The sequence below is a fragment of the Urocampus carinirostris genome, chromosome 15 (genome assembly GCF_059441175.1).
Source record: "Urocampus carinirostris isolate Australia breed hairy pipefish chromosome 15, RoL_Ucar_1.0, whole genome shotgun sequence".
In the NCBI taxonomy this organism is placed as follows: domain Eukaryota; kingdom Metazoa; phylum Chordata; class Actinopteri; order Syngnathiformes; family Syngnathidae; genus Urocampus; species Urocampus carinirostris.
The window spans coordinates 25,921,239-25,943,033 of record NC_142363.1 but is presented as its reverse complement, the minus strand read 5'-3'; the positions used below and the strand labels follow the sequence as shown (position 1 = coordinate 25,943,033).

Here is a 21,795-nt window from a genome sequence, read left to right as displayed (position 1 = left end):
CTTCATTGTCATTTTTCATAAACAAAATCATAAAACGCACACAATTTAGGTTAAATTACCTTTATTGAAGGGAAACTTAAAAACAGCTTCGCATTATACATACTTTGGAACGGGGGGAGGGGCTAGACAGTTCAAGTGTGGGACATAAGCCTTAAATGTATCTACCGTACTGGATTCTAGAAATCGGCGATAGTTAGAGGAGAAAAACGCCTCGCAGGGGGAACCCAATTCTGCCCTGTGCTGGATATAGTAACCTACTTTGTTGTTCTTTTAATTAACATGCATAAAATACAACATTGAAGTTCTTAACAGTTTGTCTCTGAACTAATGCTGTACACGCTTGATACCACAGCAAACCACTTCCCATGCTAACGGGCCAACGACTGTTTGCTCACAGAAAGCTTGTTTATCGGGGCATTTCCCCCCATCAAAATAATTAATCAGCTTCTGTCAGAGAACTGGAAAAACGTGCATCAAACTGGGCATTATTTTTTTTTTTTTAAAAGAGAAAAAAAAAATCCTTGGAAAACCTCGGCTGCTCGTCCTGAGAAAAACACTATGATTAGCGCACTGGTGAGAAAAACAAAAGGGTGTCAAATACTCTTGATTAAACAACAACAAAAAATATATATATATATTTAAGTGAAAAACAAGTTTTTTTCAGTCTGAACCAAAGAAGTAACGTTCCCCCCGCCACCAGACCATTTTTCCTCCCTCACATTGCATATTTTTGTGTCCATTCTTTTGCCATTTTGCTGTACCTGCAAGAGAGAAAAGGTCTATTAGTAATGTTAGCATCCAAGACACGCTAATAAAGCCTAACAGATTTAGATAACATGCGCTGATGCAGGTTCATTGTAAGCAAGCTGATGCCCAAGTTCACATGCGCTAACTCAGTGTTTTTCAACCAGTGTGCCGGGGCACACTAGTGTGCCGTGAGAACTTGTCTAGTGTGCCGCTGGAATTTGCACTATATTCAAGAGGTAGAACAGAACATTTAACTTAATTTGTTTAACAAAGCGGTTTAAGATTGCACTGTAAAAAACTAAAACAAATAGAGCACATCATTCTTTTGTATTTTAGGTATTATTTTCTTTTTATATACCTATTATCGGCTTATGAGGTTGTATAGTGAAATATTTGACATAACTTCATTTTCAAACACTTGACGGTGTGCCCTGGAACTTTTTTATTAATAAGAAGAGTACCTTGGTTCAAAAAGGGTTGAAAAACACTGCGCTAACTGAAATGGTTTATTTTCATGATAAAAAGATTTCGTTAGGAGTTCCACAAGTTAAATATGCTGTACATTCTTTGTACATATATCAAATCAATAAACCTTAAAATCTCAAGACTGTGCAAGAAACAAAAGGAAAATCAAACTGGTTGTAGTGCATTTCTCACACGCATTTTTTTAGTCTTTGATAAAGGCTAAAAATTCAGTCAGCCCTTTGACGCGATAGCAGACTTGTTCTCAAAGTTCGAGGAGGTACACAACACTTTAAACATTTAACAAAAAAGCGAAAATACTAACAATCTAGTAAAACGTAGGACATGTTTTTTTCCTGAATAAAAAAAAAAAAAAAATCAGGATTAACACTGCAAGCCAGATGGAGTGCCCTTTTTGGAATGTCCGTTTCATGCCATTTCCAATACAATCGCATTTCGTTTCACAAAACACATTAAACAACCCATTAAGAAAAACACCATAATGGCAATTATATGATTGTAGGCCAATTAAGTGAGGGTAACAAAACAACACAACATACATACAGTCTTAAGAGACACGTGACATCTGTAGCAAACATCAGCACCACCAGCCAATTCAACACAATAAAGCAAGGTACACCATACCGATATAATTGGACTTACCCTACCTAGATAACACGGGAATAACTTGCTCTCAGATTTTTTGAAAGATTATCCTCCGAGATTATCCCATGATGTGTGTTATGATGAGGACTTGTTCACGAAATACGATCAAAAGCAAACAATAGAATAGCAAACCGGCTATTTAAATCATTTTGTGTTTTGATTCATTTCTTTAACGTGCATCTACCCTGTGCTATACCTGTCCGTTATATACATGTAGAGTGAACTCGCAAAATGTATCAATAGTTGATTTTACCAACAGACATTCAAGTACTGCTAACTTAAGTAGGATGCCTCATACTAATAAAGTATACTTTGAATTTTAATAACATTCCTCATCAAAGATGATCAATTTTCCTGTGATATTTTTGCCTCATACACCAATTTAGAGATAAAAAGAAAAAAATCAATATGTGTGTACCTTACTTTAATCACTCGACAACTAATTCAATCCCTGAGTGACAGCCAAGATGCAGCCTTTATGTCTTACCCCCCCACGTCATTTTTGTTTTAAAGCATGGCGTATTTGGCTGTCCACTCTTGAGCTAGCTTATTGTACCTGAGAGTAAAAGTTCACATTGCTATTTTTGCAGGTTGACTGCTATATACATCTCTCAATTTCCATTCTTTACTCACTTTGAAGAATCTGTTTTGTAGATTCGTGCAATCTCTGGCACTAGAGGGTCGTCAGGGTTGGGATCGCATAACAGCGAGCAAATGGAGAGAAGAACTAAAGCAAAAACAAAACAAGGTGTGTCATTAAAAATGCATTATAATGACGAGTCATTTGGCTTGGAAATTAAAACAACTTCCTGGTTAATGAGCCAGCTTGACAGGCACAGCGGCATAATCATCAAGTCACCTTTAGAAATGGTAAGTGCTGGAGACCACTGTGATCTGAGAATGTCCAGACAGATACTGCCATTACTGTTAATATTTGGGTGGTAGATTCTCGTCGTGAATGCAACCTGTAAAACATAGAGGGAGGAATATTAAAGTGTCACGTCAGCCAAGACAAAAGGCTGAGCATGCGGAATGTTCGGTATGACTTCACATGGCGGATAAAATATGCAGTCACTGTGCCCGTGTTTCAATATCACAATGCTTTAAAAAAAAATGGTAGTATTGTTCTTGCTATGCAAATTTGGGAAAAAAAAAAAAGCTAGGAAGTCCAAAAATATCAAGTATGACACACCTGTTTTTATGTTTACTACTTATGACATTTAGGAAACCACGTTTTTATAATGATTATTACAGTATTCAAATTAAAATCTAACCGAGCCCAATTTATTTAGTGATAAGTCGAGGAGACATTACGTGCCATACAGACAAATGTTAATGACAAAAATACACGTTTGGGAAGCATGAATGTATATTAATTTTCATAACGTACAATGAAACTGGAGCCGTCAAAAAGATGGTTGTAAAGGAAAATTCGGTTAAGGAGGGACAACTTTTCTCCCTTTATTACGAGTCTTCGCTTGTTACATTTCCATGACTCTGCTCGTGCACACCTTGTGCAAAGCCTCACTGAATATAAACTTAATTCTTTTATCACATTTGTAGGGTTCAAAAACAATCAAATAAAACTTATATGTGGGATTGGATATAAAATGTACTTTACCTTGGGTGGTTTGAAGGGGTAGTCTGTTGGAAAATGAATAGTCAAGAAGAAAACACCTCCCTGATATGGACTGTCACACTGAATGGACAAGGAAAAAAAACTAAATCCTGGCATCATGTCTGTAAACAATATAAACATAGTATAAAAGCGGAAGGTAAAAGCTTCTGCACTTACTGGGCCCATGATTGTGGCTTGCCAGTGAAACACTGTAGAAATAAGATTTAGACAACATCACGTTAAAAAAAACCCAAAGGTTGATGAATGTTTGATGAACACTTACTGTCATCACCAACTGGACCAGCGGAGCACTGTGCTGGTGGGTCACGAGCCAGGTCATGTAGCTCCTAAAAAGGTGGAGGGCAGAATAAAACTTCATTGAAAATTTGATACATCCATGCAATATTCACATAGAAGGGGGGAAGGACACACTTGTTTGATTTAGTCATGTTAAAAATGGCTGGAGGCTTCCTAGACAGTTAATGGGACACTAGCAGTTTCAGCGACAGACTGCTGTCACCTTCTTGTACTACGGACAGACTGAAGAGATCTTTTCTTCCTCATGCTATGAGGCTCTTTAACTCTACCCGGCAGAGTAAAAGCCCACATTAAACCACACCACCTACATTGCATATTACCGAATTTTATTGCAATATGTATTCTGTGTAGCACTATTTAGATATTCTATATAACACGCTACAGTGGGCATTTGCACGTCACACTAGGTATTTGTATATTGTATTCTTTTTGCTTTATTATTGTATTGTTCTCAGCTCAGGGATGCTGCTGGAAATGTGAATTTCCCTCCGGGGATGAATAAAGTATCTATCAATCTATCTAGTTTTGAGTCTTCATATACAAAGTATAGTTTCATTTAATTAATGCCATTTGGAAAAACTTGCCTTCATGGGAGTAGTCTGAAATATTTCTGAGTCAGAGATTCAGATCAAGTTGTGTCAAATTGACTCAAACCTATCGTCACACTAATAACACAATTGCCGCATTTATTTTTAGGACTTAAAAAGGAAAAAGATTCCCACATCAAGAGAAAATTGGCAAAGACAGGGTCATGTGTTAGGCAGAAATGCTTTTTGTTTTGTCATTTGCAATATGATTGGCTTACAGACTTGGATACCTGTGGGAAAAAAAAAAATCAAACCTCACCAACATCACTGGAACAAAGTATGTCAAGGTGGGTACTTTGTGTCCATTTGAGCAGGACTAGAGCTTTATCAAAATATTGTACAAGCTTCGTTTAAACAGCATTCCTAGTTTAAAGATTCCATGTAATTATAACAAATAAAATTCCCTTCCAGATGTTTATATCAACACAATTAAAAAATGTGTCAGATCCTATTAAAAAAACACCCAATATTGAATCTAAATTAAAATGGTTAGTCTGAATGTATTGGTTTACCGTTTTAGATAATAATAATTTTGATGTCAAAAGAAGAAATGAACACTGAATGCTGGATTGACTCGTGGAACTAACACCAAATGTATTGGTTTACTGTTATAGATAATAATATTGATGTCAAAAGAAATGAAGGCTGATAATGCTGGGTTGACTCGTGGAACTAACTCCAAACTGTGTTGTTCCCAGTTCAAATAAAACGATGTTTTTATTTTTCAATCGATTGTCGTTACGAGGGTCGGGAGGGTTCTGCCTGGCATGGGGGAGCAAATCCTTAGTGCCCGAGAAAAAAAAAACTCAGACAAGGGCAGAACCTAGAAATTCCACTCAGAGAGGCCAGTAGCAGTAATTGAACCTGAGACCTTTGACTGTGAGGCAGCACGTTTGTTTAAATAGCTGAAACAAAAAAAATAAACAGACCAAATACAACTAAATTCCTATTTGATAGCCTTCACTCCATGCACCAATATTGGCATTGTATCTGAAGTGGAAAAGTAGTATCAGCACACAGCTTCTAACTGAGTAATACATTTTGGAACTTCCATTAATACACACCAGCTCAAGCAGGTTGAGACATAGACCAAACACACACTTTATTTTTAGGCCTTCAGCTAGTGTGAGGGGTTACTTGAGGAGGGTGGGGGTGTCTCCCCCTTCTTTGCCCCACCCATGAGTAAACACATTGGTAATTAACTATTATTGCCATTTTGTTATGTAAACCCATGGTAAACGATTGGAATGTGGCAATCAAGAGATGACCTAAGGGGATGAGTTCATAGACATATACATACCACTGACATGTTTCACTCACGACGCTTTTGACGTAAAATGTGACTCATGATTTCTGGTTAAACACCGCCTTTGGCCCTAAGTACATGAAAGTGTGTATAATTGGCCCCACCAATTCTAAAAACTACCAAGTCGAAACTAATACTTTAAACTGTAGCATTTGAAGCGCAAACACTTGTTTCTTTAAGTCGAGGTGCCGGGGCCCTCGGGGGCTAGCTCGGATGCCGTTTCAAGCTAGCATCAAATATACACTTTTGCTTTCACAACAACGCAGTTAACGTTGTTTTTTGTAATCAAGTTTTCATTTCAAACAATAACGACACGTTTTGGAACTTCACAAAGATAAATAATTTAGTTTTCAAAAAGAGGGGGCCCGCTAATGCTAACCCGGGCATAGCACAGAAACAATCCGGGTGTTCGTGTTCCCTTACCTTGTTAATCCGTTTCAATGCCATCCCTGTGTCAGGCTACTTCGGCTTCTGGTGGTTGTGGATCCGAACGCTAAAGGCCAGTCGTGATATCCCAAAACGAAGGAGCCTCGCTCCGAATGAACTGACGCAAGCGTCTCACACAACACGACGCCCGGGGCCTTGTAGCTTTAGGCTAGCAGTTAGCCGACGAAGCTAAAAAAGGAATTACGTATGCGCGACAAAGAGAGGGGGGAAACCGTGGACAGCTAAGCTGGGCTATTTACAACCAGCTTCTTTTTTGTGTTAACCACCGAAATATCTCAGTTATCTTCACCGTGAATTATCTGTCGTCGGGGTAGGGGTGGTAGGTAAGGGGGAGGGCGCGGAGAGAAAGCCGGACCACGAAGATTTCCCTTGTGAACGCGATTCCGTTAGCCAGCTTGCGAGCCTCTGCTTGCGAACCAGTCTTTATGACGACACTCGGCAAGAGGCGGGGCGAGGAAATGACGCCATGATGTGACGTAATGTTCCGGAAGTAGCTCTACGCAAAAAAATAAACAAAAATAAACACGTTTTGATGTGGCAATAAGAATAATAACACCTGAGAAACAAAACAAAAATGTAATTCATTTTAAATTCAAATACACTGCGATAAATAGATTTAGAATTATTTATTTTAAATTGCTTGTAGAATCGATGCAATTGTCTGTCCGGTATCAACGAAATTGGGACTCCAGGCTAAACATGTGATAAAAACTTTCAAGAGAAAATAAAATAGATATATAAATAAATAATAAGTAAGACTGTCAGAATAAATTGGCAAAAATATTTGCAACACAATGCCTACACTCTTAAACCAAGGATATCAAACATACAGCCCGTGGGACGATCTGGCCTGCTATGAATTTCTGAGAATGTTAAAAAAGGAAGCCAGTTTGTATGTCATTTCTGTCAAAAGGTATGATTTTTTTTAATAAACACAAACTAAATTCTTTCTTCTACCACTACAGGGCATTGTTGAGTTTGTGTAGCGTGGTTCAGTTGTAAGAAACTGCATTCACCCTACTGGTAAAATAAATCATTCAACACATTCAATGCCAAAAATGAAAACACTTCCCCCCTTTTTTTACAAAAATAAATGGATACATGCCAACATTTTGACATTAAAAAGCAATACATTTTAGATTACACACTCAATTTTAACGCACGAAACAATCAGTTTTCATGTTATTTAAAAAAAAAATGTCTCGTCCTTTGCATGCCATAAATTGCAATAAATTGAAAGATTGTGCTAGTTCTATTTCAAGTTTTAAGGGACGGGCAGGGCACCTGTATGATGCGGCAGGGGTAAACCAGTGAAAGCTGTCGGGCCCTGCTGTTGAACAAAGGACTGTGTCGTGTCCCCCTAACCCGAATGACATGGCCGATTTCTTGTGTCCCGTTTCATCAGGAGCATGCAAACTTAGGTGCCGAACTTGTTTGGGTGTTTGGGCATTTGGGTTGGCCGGTGTCCAAAAATGTTTGTGTTTTTTGCTATTTTTTCCCTTTTCATTTTATTTGTTATTGTATGTGTTTGTCTTGCTGTCGGTCACCCCTCTTGAGGGATATGACGAAGGTAGGTAGATAGGTAGATAGATAGATAGATAAAATACAGAATTGGCATACCTTTACAAAAATGGCAATTTCATTGTTGGAGCGGTTTATTCACAGACAAAACACTGAGTTTGAATCAAAATAAAGCAGCAGTAGACTAAAATATGAGTCTTAGGTCAATGTATTTTTTTGTTTAAATTTGAAATAGCTTTGAATTTCTAAGGAGCAAAAAGCAGTAGTTTACACTTAAAGCAGTGGTGTTTGCAGGTATGTAGATGTGTTGTGTTTGGAAAATATCCCTTGTCATCCGTGATTATAATAAGTAGGGTAGGTTATGAATGTAGGCTGAAAAAATACTGAAAATCAAAGCTGAAACTTTGAGGTTAGCTGATACGGCCTGCCTGAAAACAGTGAGTCTGGCTCCGGCCCCAGAACCAAACTGAGTTTGACATCACTGCTCTAAGCCTGAGATTTAGAGAGTCTGACCCAAGTTATAATAATAGTGCAACCAAAGAATAGTGCATCGTAACGTAATCTTAACTTCAAATAACCAGCCTTAGTCATGTAAACGAAGCCAATTTAATTAAAAATTAGAATTACCCAGTATGTAAATTTGAATAAAATATATGTTCCAATAAAAGCTTGCTGTAAAATTGCACACATGAACATGGATGTAAAAATTAGTATTTATTAGTTTTTTAATCATTTTGCAAGTTGGGGTGAAACAATAAACCCCAGTTTATATACATTTTTGGTTAAGTTTCTTAAATAACATTAGAATACCATTTTAACTTCTTCAAATGTCAAACATATGTTGATTTCACAGTGTCTTGCCTAAAAAATGCACCCGAATCAGGGAAAAAAAGAGAATTCAAAAAGTTACATGTTTAAAACCCCAAGTTATTTTTCCATCGACGATGTCAGTTTGGATGCCGACAAAAGGCCACAGTAAGGGAATATCAAAATCCACATTTTCAAACAAACTGAGGCAGCCACCTGTTGGGGAGGTTCAAGAAAAAGTGCGTCCGTTCACATGTTTGTAACTCTAACCATCCTACTTAAAAAACATCCCTCCCAACTGGGTCATCGTTATGATCTTCCTCAAAGTCAAAGTCGTCCTCTGCAGAGTCACGGTCTTCTTCTGGAGGGGCCCGGGCGTGAGCTGCTCGCGCAGGTGACGAGTAGGGTTCCGATGAGTCGGGTTTTGACACTGTCTGGTGGCACATGGGGCACGTCCCTTGTACGTGGAGCCACTTGCTCAGGCAGTTAGTGTGGAACAAGTGATCGCATGACGTCACCACGGCCGATGTCATCTCCTGTTAAGCGTATACATTGATTAATAGAGTGATAAATGGGTGGATGGTTTCAATTAAAAAAATATTTGGAGCAAATAAAAATCATTTTCTAATAACAGGTCAAATTTAGCTTAAAATATTGTTGAAAGTACTGGGAAGACAAAAAAAGCAATATTCAACATGGAAATCTCTTACCATAAGGACAACTTCACCGCTTTGAAGTCAAAAACTGTGACCTATGTGAATTGTATAGATCCGAGGAGAAAATATTTTGAGGAGGGGGAGGGTATTGTGAAATTTCCCAGAGTGAATTGGGCGTTTGAGGTGGTGCGTTTGAATTAAAACGTGTGTCGTTTGCGCAGGGAAGAGAACGGTAAATTGTATGTTGTTCATTCTTCGTGCAAATGGAACATAGTATGGACTTCTTTTATAAGTTAATGTATCTGTACTTAAAGCTGCGCTTAATAATGCCGAGGTTCGGCTTATTTTTGAAAAACGGGATGGCGATTTTCACCAAAAAAACAACGGCAACCAGATGATGAAGGTGCTGTATCTTAGTCAAATCAGGAGACGTCTCCTGCTACTTGTCACCACGGAAACTAGTACCCGTTTCATGTGGGTGAGCAAACCCCTACCCCCAAAAATTGGCCTGGAGTGTGATAGGCCCTACCAGGCTGTACTTGCCCAATACACACCACAGAAAATGGTGCATGAGGACCCTAGTGGTTGAGAGATCCGTGTAACATGAACATATAAGATAGTGCTATCAAAGTTTAACCAATTAACTTCAACTGTAAAAGTTAAAGCTTTAGAAGCTTGAAGTAAAAACAAAAAAATGAGCTGCAATTTGAGGGTTTAAGTTAAAAAAATATATTTTTCTAAATTAAAAAATACAAATACAACTTACACACACACACAAACACGAACTTGTTAATTTTTGTAAGCTATTTTTACTGTTTGATTGGTAATTTAATGAAAACTTAACAACTATGCCTATGTGTATGTGTATTTTTTTCAAGCCGAGTGCATAAAAAAACTAGCTTTGTCAAAATTAAAGCAATATATTTATTAAGTTAAAATCTTTAACGCTTGAAGTAAAAAAATATGAAAAACAAACTACATTTTGAGTGTTAAAAGAAAGAAACTTGGTATTTCCATTGTTTTAAGATTCCAAGAAGGGGTTTTAGTTTTGTTTTAGAAGTAGATAAAATCAGAAGGTGGAAGTCCAGCAGATGGCGACTATCCTTCTTCAAGTTTTTGTTTTGGGTAATACTGCTAGTACTGGTTTCCTCAGTTACCAGCAGCAGGAGAAGCCTCCCGATCTATCTCAGATACAGCACCTTCATCATGTGGTCGGTGTTGTTTTCTGTTGTAAAGCGTCATGACACTCTTTAGAGATGAGCCTGACCTCAGCATTGAACTCTAACCATCCTATAAAGACCCCTTGCTACTTTGCGCTTCAGTTATCGCTGGTTCAGTCCTTCGGCGGGGAAAAAAATAGTGAGGAACGTTTCGGGCCACCAATATTCAAGCCGATTGGCCATTCAAAAAAAAAAGAAAGAAAAAAAAAGGTTACAACAAAACAAAACCCAATAGATGCTTCCCAAATCGACAGCAACACTCTTGTGAAATCACTCTCGCCAGAGGGGAATAGTGGTGGGCGGGGGCAGCCAAGATTCATGCCGATCGGCCAGCACCTCTTGGCTTGAGATCTATGATGCCGATTGGCTAATTCATATAACGGCGTCTTTAATACTGTATTGAACGGACACCTGCTCTGCATTCTTATACATCTCGCTGAGAAGAGTTTGTGTCCTGCTCTCCGTCGTGTCGAAGGTTTTGCTCTCTCACTCTCTCAGTCAGCAGGGTTTTGATCAAGGCACCCCTATTTGTTCTCTCTCTCTTTCTCTCTCTCTATTTCTCTCACCCTCCCTCTCATTAGGAGACAGTAAGTCAGCAAGTCATCTCTAATAACGCCAAAGGAAAAAAAAAGGTGCAACACTATTTTGCGGATTTTCTTTTTTTGCAGGTGGTTCTGGTCCCCACTAACCGCAAAAACCAAGGGATCGCTGTACTAGCACTGGAGAACAACTATTTTGAAACAAAATCATGAGAATCCCATTAAGACACGCAGCAAAATCAAAAAATGGCTGAAGAGATAAACTCATCAGTCTTTTGAGGCGCACATTCGTTCGCCTTTAAACTAATACCAACCATAAAGCAGATAGCGCAGACGTCGTCGTGCTGCCGAAGCTGCTGTGCCGTGGCCCGGGGAAGCGAGTTGATCTTCTTGACCGCTTCCAATCGGAGCAGGAAACTTCGCCAGCCCGACTGCGCCCTCAGCCAAACATTGCAGTACGAGTGGATGATGATAACCGAGGCGCCGATCCAGCTCCACTCCCCCAGCAGCGACTCCCAAATGCCGTACGCCACCACACAAAGAGCCACCGCAAACTCCAACGACTGACTCACAGCGTTCACCCAGTAGATCACCTCGTCCAGGTTGTCCAAGGGCTCGCTGCGGAATAGCTCAGCCATGAAGAGGGAGTAGATAAACAGCGTTCCTGTTACCTGTAAGAAACATGTTGGAAAGCAATACTGGACTTGAAGCCCTCTGTGGGTCCACTCATGCGTTTAATCAATCATTTATTCGAGCATTCAAAATGGCAACAATGATTTTTTCTTTTAACGATAGATCGAAAAAATAAATAGAAAACAATGAGCCGTAAATGATTTAGATTTCATCCGCTTACCTGAAGGGAGGTGAGCATGCATGCTGCCACCAAAATGAGGAGCCAGAAGTCCATATGGAAGAACTGCAAAATCTTATATGCCAAGAAGACTGGGAAGACCAGCAGAAGGAGACACATGCTGAGACCACGCAAGTGCTTCCATACACTTCTGCAAAAAATAATATAAACAAATGAATCTAAAATTGTACTACAAACTCATTTTATCTCAGGGTATTCATGGTGGAAAAAACACTCAGGTGGGCCGGACTAATAAGGGCATCAAAAGTGTGCCTTAGTTGGGAAACTTTTGGAGGCTCACAATTGAATCACCAAAATGATTCTGGGGTTCAATTTGATTATAAAACGATTATTTTTTCCCCCAATATGTTTTTTCCTTAACTAACATACATCATCCTGCAGTATTAATTAACTGTGCTTCATCTTCTACTTTAAAAGAATAAACATAAAAAAAATAATTAATTTCATTTCCACTAAAGTTAATTCCACTCAGGGAAAACTCATGAAAACTGGAAAGTGACAAAAATAGCACACGAATATCAATGTAATTGCAAATGATATAATATTTTTTTCTGCCTTCAACATCCATTGTCCATTATCTGCACCGCTTATCCTCAGTAGGGTCGCGGGGGTGCTGGAGCCCATCCCAGCCAGTGGGCAGGGGACAGCCTCAACTGGTTGCCATTCACACCTAGGGACAATTTGGACCGACCAATTAACCTGACATGCATGTTTTTGGAATGTGGGAGGAAACCGGAGTGCCCGGAGGAAACCCACGCAGGCACGGGGAGAACATGGAAACTCCACACAGGAGGTTCGATCTCATTACCTCAGAACTGTGCCGCACACGCGCTAACCACTGCGCCGCCATGTTTTCAACATTCTTCTTTTAAGTAAAAAGGTTTACCTTAATTTGAGAACTCCGCTGTTGGATTTAATATCTATTATAGAAAGGCGCTTAAGCTTCTTTACACTTCTGCAAAAACAACCAAGTGCTATTATTTCATTCTGTATTTTTGAATCCAGGTGCCCACTGATGATTTCTAATCACTGGTGATACAAAGCATTGTTTAGTAGGAAATTTCGCGGTTACGAGAAGGATCCGATTGTCTTGATTTAAAGAACTGCATCTGTGACTTCTATTTTAAGTCATCGAGATTTCCTCAATTGTTCTATGGTTGACAAACGGTGGTCAGCAAATAGAACCGAGGCACCTGGCTTTAACGACATCCAGTGGGCATATTTAAAACTGCAAGTCATTGTCGCTCAGTTGTTGTGCTTTTTCTCAGCATTATCTCGCGGGGCAGATTACATCTGTAGGTGGGCGTGATCCGGCACTATGACACCCCTGCGCAATGTTCCCTGTAATTTTCCACAGGTCTGAGCGTTCACAAAAAGTCGGTGAGCAACGCTTGAAACAACAGTGAGCAACCATAATCCCAAGTGTGGCAAGATAATTATTTATCAAACATGTCCAAAACTTGACATCAAGTTACATTTTGCGGAGTTTCCAGCAATGCAAAATTATTTTTCTCTTTTAAATGAATTGACTCATGTACTATTGCAAAGGTTGTACGGCCTACAAACGTCGTTTGTTCTTACAATTCTTTCACAAGATATCCATCTCTTTTTATTTCCTGATATATTTTGTCGCATAATATTAACATTTTTGGGGGCTTATTTAGTCGGTTGTAAGATACACAACTGTACTTAATCACATTTTTTAGTGGAAGTACAATGCTGGCAACATGATTCACTTGATAAAATTGGAAATGATCTGAATGCAACACAAACTTTTTCTTCTTTATTCCGTGTTTTTTTTTCTACTTTTTTTTAAAAATTCCTTTAAAAAGAATCTCATTGTGTTTATTTTTTCCGAGCTGTTACTTTTTTTCTTTTTGTTCTATATTTACTTTTTTCCAACATTTCTTTCTTTTCTTTTTTTTCTGGCTTTTTTCAAAATTTTTCCTTTTTTTTCTCTTCCTTTTCTTTTTTTTCTGGCTTTTTTCTAAATTTTTCCTTCTTTTTTCTCTTCCTTTTGTTTCTTTTTTTCTCAGCTTTTCACTACTTTTTCATTTTGGTATTTTTTTCTTTTTTGTTCTATTCCCCCCTTCCTTTAAGTCTTTTGTGCATAATTTTACATAATATTTGGTCATGTTGGGATTAAAGAAGCAAAAACAACCTGAAAGCCGTTTAGGACCCGAAAGAGCCGGTTACTTATAGTGAGCCAAGCCGAAGAAGCCAGTTCTCGACAAATTTTACTAACTTTACTCAACTTCGTTCTACTTCGACTCGACTTCAAAATACCGCATTTAAGACACAACGTCAGGGGAACCCGTGTATTTTTACCTTCATGCACTGTAACTTTGACTTAAGTCGCTTCTTAATTAGTAATTTTGAGCCCTCATTTTTGTGCGCTGGCTAGATTTTCTTGTGCGCTGAGAATGTGCGAGCAGTGCGCAATTGCGCACACGCGCAGCTTAGAGGGAACACTGCCCCTGACTAAAGTGTTCTCCCACCATCAATCTTCCTTTGAAAGTGTTTGAAAAAGTGGCGCTTTGCTGCCATCTTTTGGCGTTTTGCTTTCAATTAACACGTTGAAGTGAGCTAAAGCATTAGAGAAAACTTGCACTTATGTGGAGCGACCTGTTCCCTGAGGCGGCCAGAGCAAGGACGAGCGGGTGGGTAATGTCGAGCATGGCCTGCAGTGTGGAAGTGAGCACGATGAAAAGGATGATGCTTAGCAGGAATGTCCGCTGTAACGTCGCGGTGGCCAGCAGACCAGTCTGCAAGGCGAGCAGCAGAAGCGTGACGCCCTCCGTCACCCCCCTGTAATTCAGTGGGAATGCAGCAGAAACTTTAAACGAGAATGTTACATTTTTTTTGAAATTCTACCCGAACAGAAAAAGGAATAAAATAAAAAAAAATAAAAAAAATAAAACAAGATATGAAAGCTTAACTTTGTCTCAAAAGTAAAACACATTGTAGGAGGAATGGGGTACTGGAGGGAATTATAGAGTGGCTCGTTTATGCGTGTTTGTTAGTGTATTACAGATGATTGATCATTTACTCAGCATTTGCTTGAAAGGTAAGGTCTTTTGAAACGTTACACACTAGAAAATAAAAAGACTACGACATCAAGCTGTTACATATCATCATAACATTGGCAGTTGTAAAGCAGTTTGAATTTAGAACAGTGTTTCTTAACTGGTAGATCATGACTCAAAAGTGGGACCCGTTTTTTAGTGGGTCTTGCTCGATCTTCCTTCCTTTCCTACTGCTCAGTCACTAGGCACCTTTGACCACATCTCATTTGATTGTGATTTTGTAAGTTTTATTTCCTTTTTTTGCTCAAAATAATGGGTCCCTAGAAAGTTGTTAAGGGGAAGGAAAAGTGGAAAAAAGTGACAACGATTGAGTCGAAGAGGGAAATGATTGCAAAATATGAAAATGGTATAAAAGAATCTTATATTTAAGCTCTCCTAATAATAGGTAAATGGTTCATTACTGGTATATTAATCTTTATTATATACATAATTTAATAAGTATGGATGTTTATGTACACATTTTATTAATATTCGAGGTTCGAATTTCTTTTAGTATGTGGCTATTTTAAAGCAGTTTTAGGTGGTAGGCTTATTTGCAATGTAGACTTATATGCAAGGATATATAGATTTTGAAGTAGTTTTGGATTGGTTGGTCATTATTGTTTTATGAAAAAAGGTAAATCATTTCATTACATCTGCTTTAAACTGCTCAATACTTTCATTTGTTAAATTCAAGAAATGGGATATTTTTTCTTAATTTGGGTTGCAGCCTGACATTAGTGTGGGATGGTGGGTCCTCAACTCAAACCAGTAGAGGACCACTGGTTTAAATTTAAAGAAAAATTATACGGTTTCCCCTTGATGTAAGCACTACCTAAACAACACATATCCCAGCACTGCAGTTACTCATGCATTATTACTTTTGGTGCACTCGCTAACGGCACCAAGTGAGAATATTCCCAAAAAAGAGATTTCAAAGCAAGAATAACAAGTACCTCATCTTTTCCTTTTCAGGGGATGATATCCATTGCATGTGTTTAATTCCAACTGGCCTTGTAACTCATTGCTCCTGCTAAATGCCTGAGCGGAACCACAATTGTCCAAAATTTTATCAGGTAGCTCTTCGCTAGTTTACCAAAGTATGCACGTTTGATTGGGCACCAATTGCATTTATCATGAGGCAAATCCCTCATAAGGCGTCATTTTTTGTGCTCTTGAATCCCTGTCCAACGTCCCCGTTTTTAGTTTTCCATCCGTCTCAAGTCTGTCAATGTGCAAATACTTGTAAATGCATCATGAACAACTCAAAAGAGGAAGCAATAATGACACAAGCCAGAAGTGGCGGCCGCGAGTAAAAAGTTGCAAATTTCATACAGCTCCTTTAAATGCAAAACCAGGATTAAATATGAAACCCGAATTTTAAAACCTAATTAATGTTTAAAGCCTTTTTTAGAAAGGCCTACCAAGTCCTGGCACTACTGGTTTAATGTTTTAATGAGAAAAAGTATCGTCACCTATGCAAGACGTTGTGGTTGTTCACGCCATCGTAGCTTCCCAAGAACAACTTGCAGAGGTTGAGCAGACCCAGAGCCAAGTAGGACACCACAAAAGTCAAACCCAGAAGGGAGTACGGCGTGGCGCAGCATTCGGAAACACTGCACACACCCAAAACTAGTATAAACTTGAGAATAGATCAATGTTTTACTTTGAAACTGGATATCTATTGCAGGTGGATTTATGGGTATGGGTGGAAGAGCTGGGTTCCGACAAAAAAGAACACACCGAGGACATCCTTACCAAGTGAGCAGGAAAAAAAGAAAGCCCCTAGGGGCAGCTGGTGAGCCGGCATGCGACTTGATGCTTGAGCACAGACGAACTGTGAAGAGGAGCAACCAGAAGACGCTGAAGAGAAGAGGCACGGCGAACTCGGTCCATAGGGAAATCGCTGCCGCTAGCAGGCGCGACAGCGACATTAACTGCAGGATTTTAGGATAAGATCGAGTGTAAATAAGCAGAATCATAGAAAAGGTATTAGTGTAGGTATTTAAAAACGATGAGACAATATTTTGTCTCAAGGTACAAGCAAATAATAGGAAAAGCAAACTTCAGAAGTAGTATATACACTGACTGAATTCTCACCAAAAGTTTGATTCTGCTGAAAGAAAATCTGCTCCCATTTTGTGTATTATTTTAGAATTTTACATTATATACACATTTTTTTTTTTTAATTTTAACAAGGAAAATAGGCTACGTTTTTTTAAAATATATAACGTATCATATCACTTGTAAAATAAGCTAAAAATATCATAAAAGTTTTGTATATTGTCAAATGAAAAATATAAAAGTGAGCTAATTTAACAGTTATGGCAGATAATCCCGCTCATTGTAAAAACATGGAAGAAACTATTACCTGTACATAAAAAGAGAAAATGTATCCGTCATTTTAGATCATTGTGCTGATTTGAAGTATTATTGATTTTTTTTAAATCCCCAAATCAGTTTCAATTTCTTTCATCAATTGTGCTCAAAATATTCAAGTTTTCTATTCAGAAAAATGAAATTAAATGAAATGATCTTCATTTATATAGCGCTTTTCAAGTCAAGACTTCCCAAAGCGCTTTACAGTGTGCTTCACATTTCCCAATAGCGGCCGTGCAGCCATGTAAGGCGCTAACCTGTTTATTGGGGGCATTAGAGGTTCAGTGTCTTACCCAAGGACACTTCGACACGTAACACGGAGGAGCCGGGAATTCGTACTGCGATCTCTTGATCCCAAGACGAGCGCTCTACCTCCTGAGCTACTGCTGCCCCATAAGAAATGATCTGCATTTATAAAACGCTTTTCAAGTCAATGAAGACTTCCCAAAGCGCTTTACAATGTGCTTCACATTTACCAATAGCGGCCGTGCAACCATGTAAGGCGCAAACCTGCTTATTGGGGGCATTAGGGGTTCAGTGTCTTACCCAAGGACACTTCGACATGTGACACGGAGGAGCCGGGATTTGGACTGCGATCTCTTGATCCCAAGACGAGCGCTCTACCTCCTGAGCTACTGCCGCCCCCCAAAAAAGATGTGTTTGTAGGCATTAAGCTACTGCAACTTAGATGCAAGCTTGGTCACCATGCCTTAGAAATTCTGCACTGTTAGTTGTCAATAAACTGGCAAACTTAAAAAAAGATGAATTGCAAGGTAAAACAATATTGGTTTCCTATTCAGTTTACATCAAATTTCAATTTGGTTTGTTGAATATTTAATAACTCGCAAGTCTCTAGGTTCACCCACCTCCAATTTGTGTGACAAGGCTGCCTTGGTGATGCGGTAGATTGTGGAAAGCAGGAAAAGTACAAGGCCAACGTCGCTTAACATTGTAGCAAAGGCATGAATGGTGGGAAGGTGAGACACAGGAACGCCGCCTAGACGGGCCAGCATCGGAAGGGCTGGGCCGCAGAACAGCCACATTTTACGTGTCTTCGTCAAGAACGAGCATAACATGCTCATGAAGAGCTGACCTGTACATACAAACAAATACACACTGCCAATTAGACTTCGTTGTAGTACAGTAAAAACACGTTATAATAGAACTATCTAGTGAATGTGCTCACATGTTAACGCCCAAACTATATTGAGGATGTAGGGTGACGCCTGGTGGCCTGGCCGCAGTTCCTCCAAGACAACCTCCCTGAAAACCAAAAAAGGAATAAAAATACAAAAGCGTATGACTGGTTTAGGACAATAATAGTAAACACATGCAGAAGACATTTTGTAAAAAGATGAAACTGATTTAGAGACTGGATCCAGGTTCCAAAACAGAATACCAAATGTGAAACAAAAACCCTGTTATAAAACTGTAAACCAATTTCAAACCTAAGTTTTAATTTGACAGTTTATTGATACTAGTACCAGAACGAAATGCTTCAACTATGATTTCAAACACCATAAAGGAAAAACTAAAAAAAATGAAAACTAAAAGGACAATCTTTTGTTGGAAGATGCAACTTAAGAGTAATTTAGCAAATGGGTCTCCTATAAACCTTTGGCTTCAACTTGTCAACACCTTTTTTTCATGTGAATCGTTAATTTTTTGACGTGATGTTAGTTTACATATGCATGTAAATAAAAGTATCAATTATAAATAAACAAAATAATTGTTGAAAACCTTAACCCAAACCTGTGGAGTCCAAACCTTAATTTTTAAGCTTCAATTTTAGATCCTAATACAAAAAAAACCTATTTGAACCCTTTTTAAGGAGCACCGTTTTGGGTTGGAGATCAGCAAATCATTAAATGTTTATTCAAAATTAGTTTTACATTCACAACCAGTTCAGGGTGTCCCCTGTCCACTACCCGAAGACAGCTGGGCTCCAGCACCCCCGCAACCCTACTGAGGATAAGCGGTGCAGATAATGGATGGATTGATGGATGGATAGTTTTACATTCAGGGTTTTTTCCTGCTTGTAGTTCTATTTTGACTATGTGAATACTCGCGAAAGGTCCTGTTATTTTCTTTTTTATTGTGTACTGTCGTCCTTATTTTGAGTGTTCGTTAAACAAAAAAACTTATCAGTTGCACTGACTTGGCAATCTGGTGTCCCGCAAAGAGCAGCAAGGCGGCCAGCACATGCAGATATACGTTTACAACATGTTTCAAAGGCAATATCAGCAAAACCATCATCAGCAAGTGACCTAGAACGTTAACAAAAAAAGTGACTTAGTTTTGAGTTAAGTGTAAAACACAATGTCAAAGGTACACATCAAATCATATATACATTATTACTTACTGAGGTAGAACATTTCGTAGACGACCCATCGGTACCTGAAGATGATTGATTGTTCATGTTTTGACCTAAGATGCTCCAACAAACCCTCGATGTCGTATTTGTAGAGCAGATCCAGTGCCAGGATGCTGGGCACCCTCAGGGCCACGTTGGCCAAATCTTCCAGGCGTGGCATGATTTATAAACAAATAAGTACAAACGTTAATTTGGAAAAGAAAATGAAGGAGTCACGATTCGTTCATCTTGTAATCTATTGAGACAGAACCCATAAAGAACTCGACGTTAACGCCAAACAACAGTTTTCAGCGGACACAAGGCGTTTACCGGTTTTAACTACATTTGCGAAGTCAAATGTTAAATTACAGACTGTAGTTGAGACAAAAAAGACGACATATGTGACAGTTTAAGGAAGCGAAGCCCGGAAACTTGACAATATTGTGATTCTGGTTGAGTGTCCACTTCCTGTTTGTTTACGTCACACAAGAGAAGGAGCCAATTACAGTGACGGATGCTTGCTCTGTTAAAAAAACAAATATATTTACATAGTTATATATTTTATATATTTTCTATGATGTAAGGGTTAAGTTGTAGTTAAAATTTTACCGAAAAAAAGAAAAGTATAATTATGACGTAATGTGTTTGTTGTAAACGAGTCGCACATTTGTAATATCTTTATGCACACGTCACAGTGGAATTACGTATTCCAAAATATTAGCGCATAAATGGTTATTTTTAAAACGCAAAAGTTACGTAAATCTATGTGCAAGTAATATGAAAGTATATAAAGGAAGGGGCAATTCAGACCTGTCAACCTGTACGGTTTTGCCGCACAAAGTACGTTTATTATGCATTTTAAGACGTTTACGACGTACGAGAAAATCTGTACGGAAAAACGCAAATTTGTCAATGATGGGTACCATCCAGTATACACCAACTATCACGAAACGGCAAACCAATCAAGTCAAACGAGTTCGCCGTGGCAGCCTCTATTTCGGTATCGTTTTTTTTTTGTTGCAAACGGAGCAAGCGGTTTGATGTAGTGAAAGGAAGTCCGTCTCTTTTTAGAGAACCGGCTTTTTCGGCTCAACTCATTAAAGAGAGCCGTCTCTCAAACGGCTCACTTGCTTTTCTGCATTGCATTACGAATTATTATGTTGTATAACGAAGTTAAGAAAAAAGGAAGTATAAAATGAGAAAATGAAAAAAGACAGGTTTGTAGTTATCCGTTTAATCAGTATATTACCAACAATAATTTAATGCAGAAAACGAATTCATAATTTGAATAAGAAAATGTATTATACTACTTAATTATATTTGCAGCATGTATATTTTCCTTCTACAGTGAACGTCCAAGCTACTTCATTTTTGAACTTTTTTTTAATAATAAACCTTAATCATGTCGAGAAACTCAGGATCTCACAACAAAATGTTAATTAACAATATATTTGATATAACGAAACACATGTACAAAATAACATGTTAAACTACATAAATAAACACGTTTGAAAAAAAATAAGATTATTGTAAGATTATTTTGTATTTTGTAAAGGAAAATACGACAGTTTGTAAGGGCATGGAGTCGTGGAGTTTGACAGGTATGGGACATCATACTGCAAACAAATCTTGTAAAATATGTCCCATTTATCCAAGCTGTTTTTTTAATAACATGACTGATTACTGTATGTGATTTCTAAATATTTGCAGACCTTAGATCTAGCCTTAGTTTTAACGAGGACAGAAAGAGTGCTGCATCGAAGCACACTAGTGAGGCCCTTAAAGGCATTCACAAATGGGAACGTTTGAGTATTTAATTGAAAAAAGGAAGAAAATAAAACATTTATTATATATAATTGTGAAAAGACTAGGTCTGGCCATTCTTTAGGCATACACACATAAGAGGAGTCTAACAGGGACCGAGCCCCCAACTTTTGCCACGATTTGTGCTTTAAATCAAAAGAAATAATTTCTTCTTTATCTCCTCAGAAAAAATGAAGCAGAGGGTTTCAGTTTTCTCTCTTCAGTCAAATTGGAATGTATATCTTATAAGATAGATAGATAGATAGATAGATACTTTGTTCATCCCCGAAGGGAAATTCACATTTCCAGCAGCATCCCTGAGCTGAGAACAATCGAGAACAATCGAAAAAAACACGGGAGCTGCTGGAGTGGCTGCCATTCGTGACGGCGCCGGAAGAAAAGATTCAATTTGAATCATGTACAAACAAAC

At 38.4% G+C, this 21,795-nt stretch overlaps 2 protein-coding genes across 2 annotated transcripts; both read right to left on the bottom strand.

The window, feature by feature from the left end:
- Nucleotides 1-44: 44 nt before the first annotated feature.
- LOC148351981 (ubiquitin-conjugating enzyme E2 D3-like) lies at nt 45-6,588 on the bottom strand. The gene is made up of 7 exons (XM_088355159.1): nt 6,128-6,588; nt 3,777-3,840; nt 3,671-3,702; nt 3,497-3,574; nt 2,735-2,840; nt 2,509-2,602; nt 45-761 (listed from the first exon to the last, which is right to left on the bottom strand). Exons 1-7 carry the CDS (start codon nt 6,149-6,151, stop codon nt 716-718), a joined length of 444 nt encoding a protein of 147 aa, XP_088211285.1. The 5' UTR covers nt 6,152-6,588; the 3' UTR covers nt 45-715.
- A 1,779-nt stretch (nt 6,589-8,367) lies between these two features.
- LOC148351980 (RING finger protein 145) lies at nt 8,368-20,174 on the bottom strand. Its single transcript, XM_088355158.1, has 10 exons — nt 19,572-20,174; nt 19,368-19,476; nt 18,396-18,472; nt 18,076-18,302; nt 16,589-16,767; nt 16,306-16,446; nt 14,391-14,573; nt 11,748-11,895; nt 11,209-11,565; nt 8,368-9,015 (listed from the first exon to the last, which is right to left on the bottom strand). The coding sequence occupies exons 1-10, from the start codon at nt 19,741-19,743 to the stop codon at nt 8,758-8,760; spliced, it is 1,851 nt and encodes a 616-aa protein (XP_088211284.1). The 5' UTR covers nt 19,744-20,174; the 3' UTR covers nt 8,368-8,757.
- Nucleotides 20,175-21,795: the final 1,621 nt, after the last annotated feature.

Excerpts from the sequence above, each read along its gene's own strand:
- LOC148351980 (XM_088355158.1), bottom strand. The coding sequence starts at position 19,743 with ATGCCACGCCTGGAAGATTTGGCCAACGTGGCCCTGAGGGTGCCCAGC. Across the intron at positions 19,477-19,571 it reads CTACGAAATGTTCTACCTCA|GTCACTTGCTGATGATGGTT; the intron begins GTAAGTAATAAT and ends TTAACGTTCTAG. Across the intron at positions 9,016-11,208 it reads TCTGCGCTATCTGCTTTATG|GAGATGACATCGGCCGTGGT; the intron begins GTTGGTATTAGT and ends TACGCTTAACAG.
- LOC148351981 (XM_088355159.1), bottom strand. The coding sequence starts at position 6,151 with ATGGCATTGAAACGGATTAACAAG. Across the intron at positions 3,841-6,127 it reads CATTGAAACGGATTAACAAG|GAGCTACATGACCTGGCTCG; the intron begins GTAAGGGAACAC and ends CCACCTTTTTAG. Across the intron at positions 3,703-3,776 it reads TGGTCCAGTTGGTGATGACA|TGTTTCACTGGCAAGCCACA; the intron begins GTAAGTGTTCAT and ends TTATTTCTACAG.